At 40.9% G+C, this 11,783-nt stretch overlaps 2 protein-coding genes across 2 annotated transcripts; one reads left to right on the forward strand and one right to left on the reverse strand.

Annotated features, from left to right (window-relative positions):
* The first annotated feature begins 700 nt into the window (after positions 1 to 700).
* tpp1 (tripeptidyl peptidase I) lies at positions 701 to 9,415 on the forward strand. Its single transcript, XM_058090966.2, has 13 exons — positions 701 to 873; positions 1,129 to 1,203; positions 2,235 to 2,374; positions 2,560 to 2,710; positions 3,845 to 3,966; positions 4,044 to 4,228; positions 4,908 to 5,106; positions 5,192 to 5,380; positions 5,509 to 5,581; positions 5,641 to 5,761; positions 5,835 to 5,996; positions 6,106 to 6,231; positions 6,505 to 9,415. Exons 1-13 carry the CDS (start codon positions 863 to 865, stop codon positions 6,643 to 6,645), a joined length of 1,695 nt encoding a protein of 564 aa, XP_057946949.2. The 5' UTR covers positions 701 to 862; the 3' UTR covers positions 6,646 to 9,415.
* On the reverse strand, positions 7,159 to 10,826 carry yy1a (YY1 transcription factor a). Its single transcript, XM_058090967.2, has 5 exons — positions 10,207 to 10,826; positions 9,213 to 9,363; positions 9,079 to 9,139; positions 8,322 to 8,480; positions 7,159 to 8,236 (listed from the first exon to the last, which is right to left on the reverse strand). The coding sequence occupies exons 1-5, from the start codon at positions 10,703 to 10,705 to the stop codon at positions 8,054 to 8,056; spliced, it is 1,053 nt and encodes a 350-aa protein (XP_057946950.1). The 5' UTR covers positions 10,706 to 10,826; the 3' UTR covers positions 7,159 to 8,053.
* Positions 10,827 to 11,783: the final 957 nt, after the last annotated feature.

Consider the following 11,783-nt stretch of genomic DNA (forward strand, 5'->3'; position numbering starts at 1 on the left):
CAGCATGTGAAAATGGTGGTGCACCCATTCAACGTGATAGAGCTTGAGAAGTGCTTTGAACCTTCATATTTAAAAGACCTGGGCTATAATTGTTGCCAAAGGCACTATTGAGCAGAATCAGTGAATACTTACGTACTTGTGTTTTTTTTCTTTTTTAACAAATTTTGCATTGATTTATTTAACAGTTAATATTCAGTTATATCATGTTTTTGTGAGCAGCTACTCCCATTTTGTTTGGCAGTCCGCGAACGCACCATTGTGAGTGCGTTAACTTACTCGCAGATAGACTGCTGTACCTTTTTTCTTTCACCTAATTTTTGGTCCAAACGTCGATACTATGCGGGAACACTTAAAGATCATGTTTGAAGATGTTATTGAGTGGTAATCATGCTAGCACATTACCTGTTAAATGAAAAAAAAACAGCAAAATAGTTAGTCTGTATTAAGTTTTACCCTGTCTTAGTTTTAAATAAATTAAATGGCTACAACGCAATACAGCTCGTAAGGTCGATTTTCAGAATTCTGGTGTTCCTGAATGCATCTGACCGTGAGTCTTATTGGTGCATAATGCGGAAGTGTGGTTGTTAACTTGTGTGTGAAGCCGGAGCATAGTGTTTTGGAACTGAGCACTGCTGTTGGTCTTCAGGTTTTCAATAAAAATGTTTAAAAGCGTCTGACTTTATACATGTATAGAGACGCTACAGTAGCATTTCATTGTAAAGGTGCACCTAATGTAAGAATGTTTTTGTCTAAGTCGCGTGCCGCTGATCACGTGGTAAAGGTCATGTGACTGCAGTGCAGTTCTGTAGTAGCTTGTCCTTTAGCCCCCATACAGTACTATTTTGTCACCGCGGAGGACACAATGGACAGACTGTAAGTGTTTTTCAACTGTCTTTATTTAGGCACTTTTACGACGTTCAGGTATTGGTTGTGTCGCCTTTTTAAAAAGGGAATCTTATTTTAAGTCTACAGTTTGACATGACCTACATACTGTAGTTAGCCGCCTGTTATCCTAGCTAGCAACTGTTTTACTTGAATGCAATAATGCTCAGCAACATGTCTGTACAATGTATATATACAATGGATGCGTTGATATTATTACAATACTGTCTCTTTTCTTTCCCTTAGGTTGACCGTGGCCATCCTTTTGTTAGTCAGCCCTTTGGTGTGGAGTGTGTACCTAGAATATAATCAAGATGTCCTGTAAGTACAATCAATACAATGTAGTAAAATCCCTGTCCACACTCAAGATCCAACTTTTAATTCAGTACAGCGCATATAAATTTGAACAAAGGTTTATCATAATTTCTTCAAGACCGCAGAGGTCCTGAACATCATAACTAACACATGTTTTAAAACTAAATAATAAATACTTGATCATAGCATTATATTCTTTATTGTTTTTCATACTCAAAACTGAATTTATATCCATAAAACTTCACATTATAAATGCTTTATAACAAAGCATTCTAGATTGCCTGCAAAAAAAAACGATACATGCTGCTTGGCCCCTCCAAACCATCCTGCTAGCATGACATTCTCTGATTTTAGATCATCATTTGCAATAGAATAACTGTAGTAAATATTAGATTGCATTCAGCTTCAGAACCCTCTGTCTTCATATGTCTTCTTAAACACATTTGTCATCGTAAAATGTGTAACCACTCACTAATGAATGAATATTTAAAACTACTGAATGACAATTTCATGTAATACTTATAATTTAAATGAATCGATAGAATTGAGTCATGGTGTATAAGTTTCACAGCAACTATGGTACATATAAAAGTTGTGGGCAACATTGGTACATTGACGTACATATTACGTGTATTACTTGCTTATTTATAAATTATTAGCGACTTGGCGGAATGACGTGTTTTCTGTGGGGAAAAACGACCTATCTGGGAAGAAGAAAAAAATAAAAATGCATTGAATAATTTTTTATGTGGGTCCATGAATGCTAAGTCACAGTTATGTGGTGATCCACTGTAAAAAGTTTTAAATTACTTTTTTGTACTGTAATTTAAAACTGCATACTCAGTCTAATGTGACATATATAAACAAGACAACAAACAGTATTAGCCATTAAGATTGAATTGCAATTTGGATTATTTGGAAAATCTAACGAGCTGAAGGATAGGTTGAAAATCACTTTAATGCACAGGTGTATTAATAGAGATAAATGTTTTTATCACATTGTAATAAAGACACGTTTCTTTATCTGCTTCCTTTAGGATACCCGACGATTGGACCTGGGTTGGTCGGCTCAAGCCCTCAGAGGTAGTGGAACTGACCTTTGCCCTCAAGCAGCAGAATGTTGACTTGCTGGAGGAGACATTTAAACTGGTGTCCGACCCTGACTCTCCTCAGTATGGTAGGTCTCAATGTCAGACTTCTCACCCTTCAGAAATCCTTCTCATACTCAACATGATAACATGAAAATGGTGCTGATATAGCTAGTAACAATATTTACTTAATCACTTCCTCATTTCAAAGTTCGAAAACATTCACTTAGCTCTCTTGCAATCCCCATGACAAATATTGCCATGTCATTCACAGGTAAATACCTCCAGCTAGAGGAGGTTGCCTCCCTTGTGCGCCCATCTGAGGTCTCCCAAAAGCTGGTGCAGCATTGGCTGCAGAGTCATGGCATCACAGACTGTTCGACTGTCCACACTCAGGACTTCTTACAGTGCACCATGACTGCACAGTAAGCAGCATTTTGCATCTCTTGCTCAACAACAGCTGTGCTTTTCACCCAGGACACAAAAAACAACATTTTGCTGATGTGTGAAAAACACTCGGTGCACTTTTAATTTCTGTTAACTCTCACTTACATTGAGTGGGAACTTTTTGAAGGAAACAAATGAAATACTAGCATAGGTGGCACTATTTTCAGCCTTTATTATCAACAGTCTAGCAGAGGCCCTTAAGAATGAGTTGGCACCAGCCTCAACGCTCTGGTAGCTGTGAGCATCTACTGTATGCTTTAACTACAAACATGTTCCATTTATTAATATTGAATCCTACTTCACAGAATTATGGAACTGGTTAGCTGAGATAAACCAGCGACAGCTGGACTTAACTTTTTGTTGCTGAAGAAACAGAAGAACTGAAGAAATACAGTAGGAGCTAGGAGTAGGTTGTAAGAAAAGAGGAATATGAGACAGAGAAAAATCTAAACCGAAGGTTACGTTTGAGGAAATGGGGAAGAAGAATGTGCAGCAGTTGCATAAGGCGACCAGCAAACAAAGCAAAGCAGGATGAGACTTGTGTTGCCAAAGTCAAGATAGGCTCTTTTGTTTGTTAGAATTTTTTTTACCTGGGATGTTGGTTAGCTTCTTTTTGCACTTTACAGCAGTTAATAGTATAGTGTATATATAGTATATATAGTATATCCACCCAGCTACGTGCACATTTCATCCAGCACAGCCGTCCAACTTTCACAAGCAGTTAAGCAGTTTCACCCGAAACCTCCTAATGGTAATGGTAATGGTTTTATTTCATTAGAACATGCATCAGATTACAATTGAATGCATCACATAATCTGTTCACAGTTCCACATGTCCAAAAGGAGTAGGAAGAAGCAAAGCTTATTAAATACTACCCCTCCATCTGGTACTTTTACAATCAGTAACTGTTACATTTGTTCACTTCCTGCTTTCCATAATACAGTTTAAGGTTTTTTGTTTTTGTTTTTTTTAAATAATGCACCTCGTACCGAAGTACAAGGTGATATGACCATACAATGACAATGGCCTGTGTGTGAAGCTTAGACATCCTGTTGTAATTTTCGCTTTCCCGTGTTGTGTAAGGTTGTGTTTGTGTTGTGTTGTGCATCAAGGGTTGCAGAGAAACTACTGCCAGGCAGCAGGTTCCAGCGTTACATCAGGGACGGTCACTCCATTGTAAGGTCCTCAGCGCCATACTCCGTTCACGATGATGTTGGCCAACACCTTGACTTTGGTGAGAAAAATGCCCACAGACAGTCACACACTCTATGTGTTGCTTATGTTCATTGATCTGTTCTTGTATTTGAACAGTGGGAGGGCTTCACCGCTTTCCTCCTAAAGGAAAGAAGTCCAGCGAGGCCTCAACAAGCTGGACACAAATGCATTCTGACACCGAGTTTCACCTGGGAGTGACTCCTGCTGTTTTAAGAGCCCGTTATAATATGAGCGAAACTGATGTGGGAGCAGCAAAGAACAACAGCCAGGCTGTAGCTCAGGTGTGTAAGTGTCAGCCATAAGACAATATCTTCTCAAGGGACAACACTATTGGACTGGAACCTTGATATACTTTTCCACAACTATATACGTACATGTGAGGCATGATTTATAACCTACCATTAACTTTTACAAACTCACATGGGAGGCAGCAGCAAATCTTATAGCATAGTGGCCTGAGACATTGAGTGGCACGGTGTCACTACACCAGAATATAGCGTAGATATATTTGGTGTTAGCTCCTACAGTAACAATGTCGCTGTAGCTTGGTTAACTCATTAACTACCAAAGATGTATTTATATGTTGTTGTTGTTTTTTTATCCCAACCGCTTGCACCCAAAGACATATTTTTTTGTCTTTTGTGTGATGATGCAACTGCAAAAAGCCCCAAAAAAGACCACAAGGTGTTGGAAATGCATTTTAAGAACTCTTCCATTGAAATACACTGTGAAACAACCAGGAAGTGAAAAGGCATCTCTTGTGTGAAGGAGGTTGTGCGTTGAAGGGAAATTTTATGCGTGAACGTGCACGCAAACAAATACACACACACAGTTCAGATGCAAATATCCATCTATCCTTTTTCTATGCCGCTTGACAAATAGAATTTACAATGAGGATTGACTGTACTGTACTGTATGGGTTTGAAATCCACTTCACTGCAATAGGTATCTGTTTTGTAGTTCTTGGAGCAGTACTTCAGCCCTGCAGACCTGGCAGAGTTCATGAGTATTTATGGAGGCAGTTTCCAGCACCTGTCCAAAGTGGATCGTGTCGTGGGCAGACAGGGTGCAGGAAAGGCCGGTTTAGAGGCCAGTCTGGATGTAGAGTACATCATGAGCACGGGTGCCAACATCCCCACATGGGTCTTCACTAATCCTGGTATGTTTGATGGCGTCGTTAACAGGAAAGAGCTTAACATTGCAATATGACTGCAGCATACTGACGCTTCCTCGTTGTCCTTTAGGTCGTCATGAGTCCCAGGAGCCATTTCTCCAGTGGATGGTTCTGCTCAGCAACATGTCTGACCTACCTTGGGTCCACACCATCAGCTATGGTGACGATGAGGACAGTCTGTCCACTGCGTACATGCAGCGCATCAACACTGAGTTCATGAAAGCTGGCATCAGGGGAATCTCCTTACTTTTTGCTTCTGGTTAGTAGTGACCAGAATATGATGCTGCTATGCATGTTTACTTTTGAAAGTAACAAACATTTAAGTCTAGAAGGAGGGTCACTTTGTTGGTAGATGTTCAATTTGGTGTGATACTGTGTTGCATTCAGGTGACAGTGGTGCTGGCTGCTGGCACATGGCTAAAGAGCAAAACTCCTTCAGACCCAGTTTCCCTGCCTCAAGGTAACGCTTACACTTAAAATGCATACTATGAAAATGCATCAATTCCTTGCTGTTTCCAGCCCCTACGTGACCACAGTCGGTGGAACCTCGTTCAAGAATCCATTCAAGCTAACGTATGAAGTCACTGATTACATCAGCGGAGGAGGCTTCAGTAATGTCTTCAAGATGCCTGATTACCAGGTAACAAACAGGATACAGGATTTGTTGTTAGCCAAGGTCATGCATCCAGATAAACAGTGCTTTCTTCCAACAGGCTAATGCTGTGGCAGGATACCTGAAGTCTGTGGAGGAAACACTTCCTCCCAAATCATACTTTAACGTCAGCGGAAGGGCATATCCAGATATGGCCGCCCTGTCTGATAATTACTGGGTGGTCATCAATAGAATACCCATGCCCTGGGTGTCCGGGACCTCGGTAAAATACTTACAATCCTAATCGCAACAGCATGAAATGCCTGAACTCGAGCAGAAATTGTGAGAAGAATGCCTTCTTTGCAGTGACTTATTTGTTGTTGTTGCTGCAGGCGTCAACTCCAGTGGTTGGTGGCATGTTTGCGCTCATCAATGACAAGCGTCTGATGAAGGGCCTTCCCGTCCTGGGCTTCCTCAACCCTCGCCTCTACAAGCTGAAGGGGCAAGCTTTGTTTGACGTCAGTCCATATTCTGCTACTACTATGCATTCTAAAGCTTTTGTTTGGCATTGATAGGCCCCGTTCACATGGAAATGTTTCTGGGATGTATTCTTTGCTGGCTTGAAAAAAAATGTGCGTCCATACTGTGACGGCACAAGCAGACAGAACGATGTGACACCAAAACTTAAGCAATGTCTCATATCAACATTCTATGCATAATCTAGACAAGTTGAGCTGAGCCAGTGATGAATATAAAGTATTTTGTTTAACATCTCTATCTCATCTTTCCAGGTGACTGAAGGTTGTCACCTGAGCTGCTTGGACGAGCAAGTTCAAGGTCAAGGTTTCTGTGCTGCACCGTCATGGGACCCAGTCACAGGCTGGGGAACACCAAACTACCCCTCACTACTGGCTGCCCTCCTGGTTGACTAAAAAAGGCCAAGTAGTTAAGACAGCCTCTACCCTTGAGAGCAGGTACTGAACACTCTGATTTTCATTTTTGTTGGATCATTGCCTTACTCAGGTCTGCAGCGATGTTTGTATTTGTTTTCACACGATTGATTCAAAGGCTAAGTGTGAGAAGAGCGGGTATTTTTAAAGCAGTTCTATTTTAAAGCTCCATTGCACTTTATCTGTTTTCTCTTTCAACTGCCCTACATTTAACAGCCAGATGTGCATTTCTTTTTAAAATTGGAAATACCAATCATTCACAATAATAAGCAAATCCACATAACTACACTGGATGCAATAATCACTTTTGGTATACCACATGATCGTGTTTTTACTCACAATTGTGAAGTAAAATTCAGGACTATATCGCATTAACTTGATTCTTAGTTGTCTATGTCTGATTGGCAGCCATACACCAATCAAATGCACTGCAATTTTTTCAATGACTCAGCAGTGGTACTTGTTTTAAATCTTAAAAAGCACCATCTCCAAAAATTAAGATTAAGATATGCTTTTATTCGTCCCTCAGTGGGGAAATTTGTAAAAATGTGGTAATACAGAATTTAATTTTATCATGTCACCATTGCTCTACGGTAGAAAGTGCCAAATGCTCTGCAGCGCTGATGAAAATGCAAATGTGGAAATGACAAAACAGAACTGCTGTGCAGTAATGTTGACTGTTGTACCTAATAAAAATATTCATTTGTGATCGGGTTCATTTTCTCACTCTGCAGAGTGTCATTAGATCCTGTACAAGACATTTGGTTGTGGGATGAATAATGTTTAGACCCAGGGGAAAAACATTTTGGGTTCAAGAAAAACAATGTTTCTGGGGAAAAAAATTTAATCATTGATCACTATTGAAAATCACATGGCTATTATCTACATGACTGATATTGTGTTGTACAAAATGAAAATAATCCAATCCCTCGTCCAAACACAAAGGAGAGTAAAACTGAAGATTTGCCACAGCGTTAATGTCAGTGTACAATATGCACACTTGGGGAGAAGTACAAAATTGAAAAAGGTTCATTGCAAATGTCTGACTTTGAATGTAAAACATTTTTATCTGACTGTATTCAGGTATAAATAAGATTGTAGGTGTAGAGAACCATGAGGTGACGAGTAGAAAGTGTTAATTCAGGTAGCGCCAGAGTCGGGTTGAGTTGGGAGGCCTCAAGTGTAGCAAGGGTCAGTGTTCCCATCTGCAGACGCATTATCAAAAAGTCTCTTTAAAGGTTTGTGTTGAAAAATGATACAAAGGGTTATTGGTTATCTCACAAGCAGGCAGTCAGGCCACACTGGACATCAACTGTCCCTGTCTAGGAGATGCCGCATGTGTCCTCCAGTGTACGTCATTATTGTGGGCCTCCTTCAAGGTCTGCTTGAATCACTGGTTGTTCTTTGCTTTGGCGTGTGTGAGGATGTGAGACTTCAGGTTGGTGGACTGAGCAAATTTCTTGTTGCAGCCGTCAAAAGGGCACACGTACGGACGGTCCCCCGTGTGAATACGCACGTGTGTGCGCAAGTTAAAGTCCAGGGAGAATCTCTTACCGCAGCCCTCAAACGTGCACTGGAGACAAAAAAAGCCCTTAAATTAGAATAGATAGCCACAAGACATTTATGTCTTAAAATGTTTGAAGCAAGAAGACAACCACCTGGAAAGGTTTCTCTCCTGTGTGTACCAGTTGATGCCTTTTCAGTTTGGAACTCTCCACGAAGGCTTTGCCACACTCTGCGCAGACGTGCACGCGAGGCCCATGAGTGTGCAAGTGTTTCCGCATCGCTGAGTTGTCCCTGAACATCTTAGTGCAGCCCTGAGGATGGGGAAGTGTTAATCAATCAAAATGTTAATTTCCTCTGACTCCTTTTTTTTTTATATCTTTGACAACTACAAAAGTACTTTATTCATCCCCATGGGGAAATTCACAAGTATACATATACATATTTATTTTTCATCAAACAGAATAACGTAATTTCTATGACGACATGCCATTTCAGTCTGTATGTGCTCCTGCCTTTACAATTCTCAGCTCCCCTTATGGTGTACTGTGGGATGCTTGTAACCTCTGTGCCATGTCTTTATGTGAGCATGCTGCAGGTTATGACTGGATTACTTAAGAGTCTATTGATTTATTTTATGAAAATTTGACTTTGTCTTTTGTAACTGACGATAAGCAATCCGATTACTGTGCGTATGCCGACCCCCAAATATGTAACCCGTGGACACACTATTACAGTATAATCATTATAAAAAAATTAATCGGTCGCTTTGTTGCTGTTTACATGTGAATCTACTCACTGTAGTTTTCTCTGATACAGCTCTTGTATTGGATACTATGTTACTGTTCAGCTGTACCAAATTATATTCCAGTCAAGTGCATCTTACCACTACAACATCAAAAAGTCACTCACTTTGTGTGGACATGCTATAGTCCGGGGTGCATCATCTTCTTTCACTTTCTTTGGCTTCATTCTGTTCGGTAAAATATACATGTTTCAATGCCAAATGCATGCAATCCTGAGGTGAGAGAAACATCAACACTTACCTTGCAAATTCTGCCAGCTGTTTGGGGTCTGACAGATCAATGCCTGGGATGCCCCCTGGCGGCAGTTTCTTGCCGGTCATGTACTCTGAATAGTCTGGAGGAGAGTTTTCACCCGTGATTTGCTCTTCGTGGTCAATGTCTTTCTTGTCATCTGAATCAAATTGTTGACATTTAAATAAAAGCAGGGGAACCAGAAAAAAACAAGTGCACTTTTTTTTTTGCATTAGCCACGTCTATGAATTCTGTCAAAATGTCATGCGTGTTCTGTTAGTGCAACACCTGCAGAAATATACACGAAAGGTGTTGTATTCATTGAAATTGCATACGCTTTTAGTTCTTATTCCTGAATAGCACAATTTATTTTATTTACCGTTCGCAAAACTGTCGTGTTTACAACGATAACAACCTTTGGAGTAACGATCAAAGGGTTCTTTATACAAATCGCCTTTTAAAAGAACCATCGACTCCAAAGTGCATTGACTGACGAAGTTCTAAAGGCTAAAAGCGAAGCTAACGCAAGAGAAGACGCGATAAAGGTTCATTTTAACAACAAAACATTCGTAAAGAAAACGTTTCAACGGTTATGTCATATCAAACAATTATCTTTAATGAAAAAGTACAATAAAAAACCGAGGGTCCTTGAAGGCAGCACCCCCGCCTTTGCGACTCATGTGAAGTGAACTGCGCCACAGCGGCCTAGCGGAGCCAGCTGCACTCGCCCCCACTGTCGCCGCCATCTTCCTCGGCCAAATAAACGCCATTTTTTCGGGCCGCCATACTTTCTAGACCGGGGAAATATGGCGGCGCCCATCGGCACATAAAACATGGCTTCCCATAAAAACAAAAACATTCCAAATGAAGTTTTGGTAGCTCTAAGTCAGGAATTCGCTGCAACTTTGTCGGAGGACAAGGCCTCAGTTGGGCCCTCGTCCCACGACACACACAGTGAGAACAAAGCGAGGGGGCAGCTTTCAGTAATTCACTCAAAACTTACCCGATGCCCACATAGTGACCGAGAACTCCCCTTCCAAAGTCTTTATCTGGACTTGTTTCTGTTCCCATTTTCTGCCGATTTCTCCCCCACTTAGGTAGCTCTTTTTGCCCGCTTTCTTTCCACTTCCACCTCTCTTCATACGGCCTGTTGACGAGCTTTTCCCCGCAACTGTTACGAGAGTCTGTTCGATATAGTCCTCCTCCACGGCGGGCACCGGGATAAGAATTTGGTCTTCAAAACCGTCATCGGTGTGCAGCTCCGAGTCGTCCTCGCCCACGACCTCCTCTCTAGTCTGCACCAGAATCACCTCTTGGTGCGGGTGAATAGAGTTTGGATCGTCCGTGTCAAGTGGCTGTAAGGCGATCATAGGCTGGTGCTCTCCGTCTTCTCCAACAACAGTTGTTTCGATTGTCTCTACTTCAATTTCGTGCAGTTCCACTATTTCGGCGGGCATTTCCGAGCCGTCCGTCTCTATGTACAGGGTATCCCCCGATGCCATGATTTATGCCGTATTTCCACCTTCGAATATTATGTAGCCACACTCCGGCTTCTACGTCTACTCTTTTTCCTCCTCCCTCTCCGACAACATCTCTCAACGCGCCTACTCTCGTAAGCCACTCTGTTCCACTTATCAAGTCTCGCGTGATTTGGATCAAGGCGCTTTCACGCGTCCAAGCAACTTCAACATTAAAGTATTTCTTATGTCAACAGGATATTTCGTGAATAGATTTTTTCTATATAAACATGTTTAAATATGTCGTCAATGTTGTTATTGTTAGTAAATCCTATACAGTTTGAACTGTATTGTAGATTACAATAAAAAAAGCAGTAGTAAAAAAATAATAGACCAAACCAAAAATGTATTTTTTACAATTATGAGTTAAACTGCATAAAAATTGTCATAAATTGCCATTCTGACCAAATAAGATACTGGTCACTAGCGGGTGGCTGATATTCACGCAGAGTTATTTTAGCATACACACACAACTCATTGTGTTAGGCTGTACATTCTATGTTAGCTAATGTTAGTAACTAGTAGTTAGTTAGCTAAATTGCTATCATTAGCTGAGAACAAACCTAACTAGTCTGTGTGTTACATTGGCCGGAGTTCACATCCTCAAAGCAGGAAGAGGGCAGGATATAACTCTTGCAGCACGTTCAAAAAGTACAACAGCTTTAATCTTATATAAATACAGAAACTGTACAAGTTATAATTTTTGGACTAGAGCACATAATTCGCTGTCAAATATTGTTCCCAAATCGTGCATTCCTAATTCCTAATGTATCCACCACCACATCAAGATGCTGATTATTGCACATGTGTGCCTTACGTTGGTTACAATAAAAGGCCTCTCTAGAATATGCAGTTCAACTGTATTGTGGTGTGGGGGCTGACACCAGTCAGGATTTGGTGTGACCACCATTTGCCTCAAATACCATACACACCATACAGGGCGTACAAAACATGCTTGGTATCTCTGCATTCAAAATGCCATTTCTAAAATGAGCCTGTGTTTGTTGTTCATAACACACGCCACCACCACCATGCACTGCGCGAACATTTTTAGATACCTTGA

This window comes from Doryrhamphus excisus, linkage group LG14 (genome assembly GCF_037039965.1).
Source record: "Doryrhamphus excisus strain RoL-2023G ecotype Guam linkage group LG14, RoL_Dexc_Guam_v1.1, whole genome shotgun sequence".
Taxonomy (NCBI): domain Eukaryota; kingdom Metazoa; phylum Chordata; class Actinopteri; order Syngnathiformes; family Syngnathidae; genus Doryrhamphus; species Doryrhamphus excisus.